The following is a 10334-nucleotide window of genomic DNA, read 5'->3' as shown; positions in this document are numbered from 1 at the left end:
TATATAAAGGCTCTAAAGTCCGATAATGAATCCATAAATTTTAAGCTATCATGCATATTTTTCTTTTTTTGGTTTTAGTTTCAGGCTATAAGCCCCTAATTGGATTTTAGGTTCTAGGCCCATAAATTTGATTTGGGTTGCAAGGCCCAGAATTTGATTTTGCTGAGTTCAACTTGCAAATGGTCTACATTTCTGTGCCCCCTCGCAGTTGATCATCTCCAGTCTCCTCCTTTTGCGGCGAGCGTTCTGTGTCCTTCCTCTCTCGGGCTTCTCTGCTTCTTCTCCCCCTTTCACTTCCTTTTTTTATGCCTGACAATCACCGCAATTTCTTTCTTATTTTCACTGTAAGTTTCTTCCTTTTATCAGGTATTTGTACTTGCAGACATGAAACCCACAAATTTTTCCACAGATTACGCGTACACTTTTACCCTAAAATTCAGGGATTTTTTTTGGTATTTCTTGCCATTCTTTTTTTCTTTATTTTTTTTTGCACCACGAACATATTTACTGATCCGTATTTTTTTTCTTGTAATTTTCAGCTTTGGTCCGAAAATAGAAAAGGTTTTGCAGTAAAAATTCTGTTCATTCCAGGTTAGTTTACCTTTGATTCGTATCATTAATCTGCTGAAATTTTTGTTAATATTATATGGGCTGATATTTTTAAATATTTTAATATTAGTGTTATATGTTTGGCTATTTACTCTTATGATAAGTTTTTGCTTATGCTTCTTAAGAAGATATAGCTGCGTTTTACTGGTTTTATGTGGTATTTTAAGGCATCGAAATATTAATAAGTATATTTAAAAAAACATTCTTATTGGCCAAAAAAATTAGTGATTTTCCCCCCAATTTATGCTTGCCCTTCCGATTTACCTTCTATGTACACTATCTCATCTTCCGATTTACCCTAGGATTTGTTCGTCTCCTCTCATTTAATTAAAGTGTTTTGAGTTAATTTATAAATCATTTACACATTTTTGAATTTTTTTTCCCAAATCGATGGATTGATAACTAAAAAGATACAGCATGCTAATATATATAATTGTATTATTTTTAAGTTAGTTCAAAACGGTATTCTCATGGTTATGAATTATTGCAAGTTGTTTTTAAGCGTACTATAAATTATTCATAATTTTTAAGTAATTTAACCTATTTTGTCCGAACCAATGACACAAAATTTGTTAAAGAGACATTGATCAATTTGCAAAGATTAAGTTATAAATTCGGCGTATTATGATAATTAAGAAATCACAAGAAAAGGGCAAACTTGGAATAAAATTGTATTCGCTCTCCCAAAATGAATTTTTTAATATTATATTTTGAAATGAGTTTCAAATGGTACAAAAACATGACAATCTTGAAATTCCTGAACCCTCTTGCTGGCTTTAAATTTCGCTGGTTGCTGAACTTTTTGTATGATTTGCACTTGAGCAGTTCTTTAATTGTTCTAGTACTATATGAACCTCAGTGGCAGTTTTGTTTGTTGTTTTTTTCTCTTTTTACGAATAATACCTTTTGGAATCTGGAAGATGCTTGTTTATCAGCCTATGAAGAGAAAAATTCCTCCAACACCCTCCTTGTACCTGTAAGTGGAGCTCTTCATTAGTAATCTAGGCTCTGAATTTGACGTATAAAGATTGTGATTTTGACATCCTAAATTTGTTTTCTGGTCCCAAATTTCACACAACGATGTGTGCTTTTTTGTACGTAACTATATTGCTTTGCAGTTGTAAAACAAATTTTAATTGTTGCTGTTCCAATTTGGAGTCTCTTATTATTGCAGATCTCATTGACCTAGTTCGCCGCATTTTGCTCGGAGTGTGGTTGGTTTGGATTTCTTGCTTTGACCAAAATAGTCCACGCAAAAGGAGCTTAGGCAGAAGAAATGCTGTCTGCTAAATCCCTCCCTCTCTCTTCCCCTTTGATAAAAGCATCCAAATCTCCTGATGCTAATCTCACCTCAAAATACTACATAGGCATCAACAAATGGAGTAGGAATAAGTATACCAATCCTTCTCTTAGTTTTCAGAGCTCCTGCCGCGAGACTTCATCAGAACCAGTAGTTGTACCTGAAGCACGTTCCATGTCAGCACAAAACAGAGGCGATTTCCTTTCGGAGGCGCTGCCTTATATACAAAAGTTCCATGGCAAGACAATTGTGGTCAAATATGGAGGTGCAGCCATGGCGTCTGAGGCCCTTCAAGCATCTGTAATATCTGACTTGGTTCTTCTCCAATTTGTTGGTATTCGCATTGTCATGGTCCATGGTGAGGGTCCTGAAATCAACCAGTGGCTTGGTAGGATGGGCATGGAGCCCAAGTTTGTGAATGGACGTCGTGTCACTGATGGAACAACCATGGAAATTGTTTCGATGGTATTGGCGGGTAAAGTTAACAAACATCTTGTTACCTTAATCAACAAGGCAGGGGCTTTTGCTGTTGGCTTATCTGGTATGGATGGCCGTCTTTTGACTGCCAGGCCTTCCCGAAATTCTGCTCAGCTTGGCTTCGTTGGTGATATAGCCACTGTGAACCCCACAGGGCTTCGAGCACTCATTGCCAATGGTGATATCCCAGTCATTGCCTCTATAGCTGCTGACAAGACAGGCCAGTCATACAACATCAATGCAGACATAGTTGCGGGTGAGGTTGCTGCTGCCTTGGCAGCTGATAAGTTAATTCTTTTGACTGATGTGCCTGGAATTCTAGAGGAGCGAGATGATCCAGGAAGTTTGGTGAAGGAAGTAGATATCAAAGGGGCGAGGAGGATGATGCATGATGGGAAGATTGCAGGTGGGATGTTTCAAAAGGTGGATTGCTGCGTGAGGTCCGTAGCTCAAGGTGTCAGGGCTGCAAGTATAATTGATGGACGAGTACGGCACTCATTACTCCTCGAGATTTTCACTGATGATGGAGTAGGAACAATGATCACTGGATAAATTGGGTAGCTTGCACACTGTTTAAAGCTACGTGCCGTTTGGATTAGCTGTTTTTAGAGTATTTTTAAAAAATTTTGCTATAAAAGATTTTTTAAATTATATTTTAGGATATTTTTAAAAAATATTTTAAAATATTTAAGAGTAGAAGAGTTTTTAGAATATATTTTGAGATATTTTTTAAAATTTTAAAAAAAATTTAAATTAATTTTAAAGCATTTTTTAAAAATTTTTATTATATTTAAAAAATTAATTTTTGAAAAACAATTCCATCCAAACAATTAGCCACTTTAGAATATAGTCAATCTAAAATGGCAATCAGGAAAGAAGAAAAAAAAAAGCCAAGAAAAGAGAATCTCTTATGTTTGGATTGAGAAAAGGCTGAAGAATTTAATATTCAATTTGGAGGTTTTCAAGTTTCAACAAATCAGTTTTGGACAATTTGCTAGCGTATAGACATTTATAAATCCAAACTCAAAAGCGATATAAAATAATAGTGAGATTTAATCATTGTTCAATTCTGCCTATCTCATTAACTTTTTCTAGGGGAATTAAATATAAAACTCAGCAAAAGAACTCCTTAGTGCACCATTAGCAAAAGAATGACAAAGGAAAATTGAAAAGTATTATATTTGTTACCGCATATTCATGTTCTAAGCCCAAGACTAAGACACATATATTTGTTACCCACATTATCAAACTATCATAATAAAAAAATTATATACCATAAGCACAATACATTAAGACGCTATATATTGCATCTGTTTAAAGATTGGATGGCTGATTTTCTTAGATGCATCTTCCCCAAAACCTCTTAAAACACGTACTCCAATCATCTTCATATCAATGAACACAGAGCAGCCTGAGCAGGGTACATTAAGCTGTCACTTTAGCTACACATGCATACACGACATGTTATATGCTCTATATTACTTGTAGACTACAATTGTATTTACTTTCATCATCTTGTACTATATTCCTTTATTTTTAGGTAATTTCTCTCGAACTTTTTGAATAAATAGTAGAAAGGATAGGTCAATATTCGATGTTACGAAGTAGTGACTGAGGGATAGAGTTTTTTTTTTTTTTTTTTTCAATGAAGCTCACAGGCATAGACATCTCAAACTATGCCAAATATTTGGCAAGCCACTCCAAGAATTTTTGTGCCAGAGGCAGCAAAGTACTGAGTGTGTTTGGATTGCATAGTTGTGAAATAAAATAATTTACTTCACAAATTCCAATTGCTTTTTTATCTACCCAATCACCTTTTTATTTCATGTATATCACATCACAAAAGTGCTACAGTAACTATTTCAAATAAATCATCCAAATAAACTTCTATCCAAACAAATCCGTATCAATCATATTATAAAATGTGACAATAAAATGTACAAACTTTACTATCTGACAATGTTTTGCCACAATTTAAATGTTATCTAAGGGTAACATGGGTGACAACTGACAATTAATCCATATGTGGGATATGACGCTTCCACCTCCCCCTAGCGCGAACTCAAGAGTTTGGCTGACCGTCTACTCAATTCTCGTCAGGATTCACTCACTAACATTTCTAAAATAGTCTTTCACGTCTCTAGCTTGTCATGAAAGTTCTATTAAACCAATAATTCACACTTAATTCACATCAATAATTCAAAACTTCACCAAACCACCATTTATATCTTAGCAAAGACACCAACAATCCTCCAAGCTTTGAATATCAAACAAGTGAAATTTTCCCACAAAACTCTCGGCATGACGCTCCGCTTTTCATCCCCTTTTTAATTCAAACTTGTTGCTCCTTTTAAAAGCACATTCGAGGGTAATTGCTTAGCAAGTTATGTTGAGCAAAATTTCACTTTAAAGCTAGAGGAAACGAGACAAATTCCAATCCAAGATTTGGCCAAAACCTTTCAAAATTTCCAAACAAGGTTCAAGAAAAACTCCTCATTCTAATTTTTATAACGCTCTTTGAAAAGTCATAACTTGAGTTTCATAAGTCCAAAATTCATAAATCTTATACCGTGAGAAAATAGATTCAAAAGTCTACAACTCTCTAGAAGGCACTTCCATAAAATTCAGTCCATAAATTAGTCAAATTTCAGCCTCAATTCACTGCTCAACTAAGTGCAAAAATAGGACAGTCTTGAATTTTCAGCCCAATTTGAAATTTTGCTGGTATTTATAGAAAGTGAACCAAACCATGAATTTTACACGATTAAAAGAGCTATGAGTCTAGTTTCAAATGCAACAAATGAGACTCAACTCGGATTTTTCTACACAAAGATATAATAGATTTCCCAAAACTGCTCAGAATCTCCTGCGAAAAACATTTTCAGCAACACTTGACTCAACCTTCCCACTTAGGCTCATAATTTTTGGTTCAAATCTAACTCACAATCAAAGTTTAATATCTAACAAAGTTTGTGGAGTAAGATTTCTTCCAAAATTTTTGAAAAATAAGAGCTAATAGCACTCAAAAGTTTTGGCCAGCAAGAAGCATTCAAAATAGAAAATTTCCTCAAGTTATCTACCTAAATCAAGATTTTCAAAGAAACCCATCAACAACCCATCAAAGATCCAATCTTTCTAGTTACAAGTCTCGTACAAGTCCATAACAAAGCTAGATACCATCATATCATGGATGAAAAATATAAAACAAGGCTGAAAAAAATAAAACCCTATGCTGGAAATTTCACCAATCTTCACAAATCTAAGTTGTCATCCATAAAACTTCCAATTTCAAGACATCTTCCAAAAAAAATTGCAAGATAAGAAAGATAAAGGGAGTCTTCCAACTCAGTACCTTAATACCTCTAGGAGAAAGTGAAAAACCAAGGCTTCACTCTCCAAAAATCTCCACTATAAGCTTCCTTGCTACCTTATTGTAACTTTGTTCGGTTTAGATTTGTGATTCTTGTTGATCTTCACTCAAACAAAATGAAGCTTTCTTTTATCTTTTTTTTTTTTCTCTCTCTCTCTTGCTCGGCCAAAGAAGGAAGCAAATGAATAGGTTTGAGGAGAATTTACAAGATAAAGACTAGAATGGTCTTTGGTCAAGTTGACTTGATGGCCAAGAGTTGTCGCTCTACCATTTTTCCTCTTAGGGTCTGTTTGTTTGAATTCAAAATATTTTCCAGAAAATAGTTTTCCGATTTTCTGGTGTTTGACAGTAGAAGGCGTTAGGCAAATATTTTCCAGTGTAAAATGTTTTACGCTACGGGACGTAAAATAACTTAAAGAGCAGACATACAGAAGTTAATTTCCATCAAACTCATGAAGCCAATCAGCCATTTCAGGGCTTACCTATTAAGATACTCACAAAAAATAAGAAATACCAATACTGAGACCATCATTAAAAATCCATCCCTGCGCCTGCTACGAAAAACCCCATTGTCTACCACCTTTCCCTCCTCCTCATCTTCGCCTATCCTACTCCTTTCCTCCCATGCCAGCATAAACAATGCATCCATGGAGATGTAGAAAATCTATACCGAGAGCGGGTCTTGATAAGTTTTTGGGTGAGAGAAATCTGGAAAAGTGAAGGAGATAGAATGGAGGAAGACTTTTATGCAGAAAAGTTTGCAACAGAATTCAAGAGCTGCTTTTCCGTATGATGATTGATCAATTATAAGGTTTTAATTACTGAAGTAATTTTTATTGACATATTATTAATTTGAATCTTTATTGGTATGATGTGTAATTGGTCTGAGAAATTATGAATTCCTTTATGAAGTTTGATAGATTTGGAGATTGAAAGAATCTCTGGTTGAGATGGTAGATCCAGTGTACGTGAGATGACGGTAGTTGGAGGGATTCTACCGGGGAATCTTCTTCTTGTAGGTTTTAGTTTTGTGGTGCATTTTCATAAAACTGCACCAAACACTGGAAAATAAATGAAAATGAAAATTTTTTCAGGAAAATTATTTTCATTGAAAATGTTCTCCTTGGGAAAAAATTTTACATTGAAACAAACGGTCCCTTATTTTTGTTCTTTTTCCTCTCTTTTTTGGTCAATAATTTCAGCCAGCCATAGGGAAAAATTAGGGAAAGAAAAATGAAAGAAAAATAAGAAGATTAGGGAAAAGAAAGTCTTGGTCAAGTGGTGTGCTTGATCGATAACAAACGGCTCGAGTTAGTTCAAGCCTATCTCTTTGTTTTCCCTTGTGGTTCTTATAGCTAATCCATCTCGTTTCCTCTAATACACTCTTAACACTTCTAATCATATACTCCCTCTAATACCACACTCGTTCTCGTCCACCAAATTTAACGCACACATCTCACTAATCGGTCAACTACTTTAATTCTCTACGGAACTTAACATGCACTAAAATATAAAAGGGGAATGATATAACTCTTGACTCAATCAAGAAAATTACCATGAAATTAAGGCAAGAATAAGAGAGTTTATAAACTAAATTTTTTTTTGGGTTCTCACATGGCATATCACCTAAGAGCATCTTAATTGGACCATAAGACTCAAGACTAAATGATTATATAAAATGCAACCACATAATCTGAATATTTGCGTCAAATCAGAACTTCACATTTGTTACTTAAATTTGTCATTGGGGTTTATAAACACTCTCAAAAGATTCTTGCCTGACTAGACAAATCTGTATCAAGAAATAAGCAATCAAATAGGCTTAATTTGAGTATAAAAGGAACCGTAAGGAATATGCCAAGCATATGATTGGTAGCTGACGAGTTCCCCTGCAACAACTGAAACTAGACTTGGATTCTTGCTCGTTTCCGTTTTAGCCAAAGTTTTTATACACTGATTAGAATAAAATTTGATGACGCAATCATATAGGAAAAGAAGATCGCACAAAATAGAAAAACAAAGACATTTTCAAGTGGTTCAAATGTCTAATCCATAGCAAATTTTTTTTTTTTAAAAAAATCTCCTTAATTTGTTTCTTTTATTTCTCGTTGGTGACAAAGTGCAATGGCTGGCAAATGATTTTATAACTGCATCTCTCTCTCTCTCTCGTTTTTTTTGGGGTAGGAATAATTGCATCTTTGGTCTTCTGGTTCTAACAAGTGTATCTCAGGATTGCACAGTTCTCTGAAGTTGCGTTATGGTGAAAGGCGTGTCTAGCATAGGGCTTGCTGCAAATTTTTGAGCCTCAGCAGGGCAAGATTCTGGGGAAGTAGGGATAGCTTGACATTGTTGACTTTTTTTTTTTTTTTTTTTGGTGGGTTGTTTGGTGGGAGGAGGGGGTCTTAATTGTAGAAGAATGTAATTGATTTTGAGATCAGGCAGAGAATTTTCGAAGGAAAAAAAAACTTATGATTGGGTGTTACAACAATTGGAGGACAGGAGTTCATGTGATATAATAACTTGTAAAGGGTGAGACTAAAGTATGTTGTACAACTCACAACTATAAGACTTGAAAACAAGCCTTTTCAATCAACTTCTAAGGCTCGAGAACTAATTAAAGTATTAAAACCAAGGTTAATTTGTTAGTGAGCCACACAAATATACAAGAAAGGTGTATTTTAGAAGTTGTTAACTTTCTACTAATGATACCTTTGGAATAAACAAGAAAGCTATACTAACGTATATTTGTGAAGTAAAGTTATTTCACTTGTATCTATTGTAAAAAACAAAATGAAAAGATGCAAATATCAACTTATGCTGCAGATGCCTTGCTAATTAGCCCTCCTATAATCAACTTACACTATTAAGCATGACATCTTATGAACAATGAGGGGTTAATAATTGTGGTTTTTGAAAATATTGAGTAATTTAATTATGTTATCTTCTTAATTAGGAGGTGAATAGCATCACTCAACTTCCACAAATTATTCTCTGGCCCCAAGAAAAAGGACAAAGATAAAAAAAAAAGGAAGATCTTCCATAAAGAACTGGGGTGGCATTTGGCTCGCACATCGGAATCGGATTCGGATTCGGAATCGGATATCCTGGGTTTGGAACGAGATCATTCATTCCAATACATTTGTTTGGTTCAAATACCTGGAATTTGTGTCATTACTATAGTTGATGTTTGATTCGTCGACTCTTTCAGAATGGAATATAATAAATATATTATAAACCACATCGTAAATAATTGTTATTGGCTCTTTGTAAATGGGATATAAGAAATTTTCACTAATTAAATATATTAATATAAATGTATTAGTAAATTTAGTCTAACTAATTAAAAATTTCTATTAGTAAACATGTTTAGTTATTAGTATAATTGATAATATTAATTATATTACATAAATTAATATACATTATATAATACATATAACTAATAATAATATTATTATAAGTTCGTAACTAATTAAATTAAATATTATATATAATTAGACATAAATATATAATTACAATTATATAATATATACAAATATTAATTATACAAATATTTTATATAAATATAATATATATTACATATTAAATATAGTTATTATTATATTTAAAATAATAATTGTAATTATAATTATATAACTTATTAATATTACATACGTGTATATATTATAATTATATGCACATATAATAGACATTTATATTATAAATATATTATTATATAATATTAATAAATTTATAATATATATTATATAAGTATAATTATATTTAACTAAATAATTATAATATATAATTATATAATATAATAATATCATTATTATAAGTTTGTAACTAATTAAATTAAATATTATATATAATTAGACATAAATATATATTTATAATTATATAATATATACAAATATTAATTATACTAATATTTTATATAAATATAATATATATTACATATTAAATATAGTTATTATTATATATTATTATATTTAAAATAATAATTGTAATTATAATTATATAACTTATTAATATTACATATATGTATATATTATAATTATATGCACATATAATAGACATGTATATTATAAATATATTATTATATAATATTATGAAATTTATAATATATATTATATAAGTATAATTATATTTAGCTAAATAATTATAATATATAATTATATAATATAATAATATCATTATTATAAGTTTGTAACTAATTAAATTAAATATTATATATAATTAATTATAATTATACAAATGTTATAATAATTAATTATTAATTATAAAAATGTTATAATATATATAAATATTAATTATACTAAATATTATGTAATTATAAGATTTTGGAATCATACTTGGATTTTGGACAAAACCCACCCCTTTATTAAGGAATGGAGGGTTGCCAAATTTTTAGAAATCATTCCAAAATTTCAATTCCCATACCAAACACTAATTATGGAGTTTATTTCATTACTTCATTCCGATACCCTTTTACCAAACGCCCCCTAGGTTGTAATTCAGTCATGAGAAGGAGATGTAAGTCAAACCTACAGTCCAATAATTAGACCCCATCACTTTCTTGGTCTTTGGCAGCTTGTATTA

The 10334-nt window shown here is 31.9% G+C and overlaps 1 protein-coding gene across 3 annotated transcripts; it reads left to right on the top strand.

The window, feature by feature from the left end:
* Positions 1–215: 215 nt before the first annotated feature.
* Positions 216–2984, top strand: LOC113778039 (acetylglutamate kinase-like). 3 transcript variants are annotated; one of them, XM_027323289.1, is made up of 4 exons: positions 216–344; positions 540–591; positions 1530–1585; positions 1784–2984. In XM_027323289.1, the coding sequence occupies exon 4, from the start codon at positions 1886–1888 to the stop codon at positions 2936–2938; it is 1053 nt and encodes a 350-aa protein (XP_027179090.1). In that variant the 5' UTR covers positions 216–344; positions 540–591; positions 1530–1585; positions 1784–1885; the 3' UTR covers positions 2939–2984. The 3 variants fall into 3 exon arrangements, with proteins under 3 accessions (XP_027179090.1, XP_027179088.1, XP_027179089.1); XM_027323287.1 differs by lacking the exon at positions 1530–1585; XM_027323288.1 differs by lacking the exon at positions 1530–1585 and having other exon boundaries at positions 216–366.
* The last annotated feature ends 7350 nt before the right edge of the window (positions 2985–10334 follow it).

Source organism: Coffea eugenioides, chromosome 7 (assembly GCF_003713205.1).
Source record: "Coffea eugenioides isolate CCC68of chromosome 7, Ceug_1.0, whole genome shotgun sequence".
NCBI lineage: Eukaryota > Viridiplantae > Streptophyta > Magnoliopsida > Gentianales > Rubiaceae > Coffea > Coffea eugenioides.
Note: the sequence above shows the minus strand (reverse complement) of the source record. Positions and strands in the feature narration are given on the sequence as shown.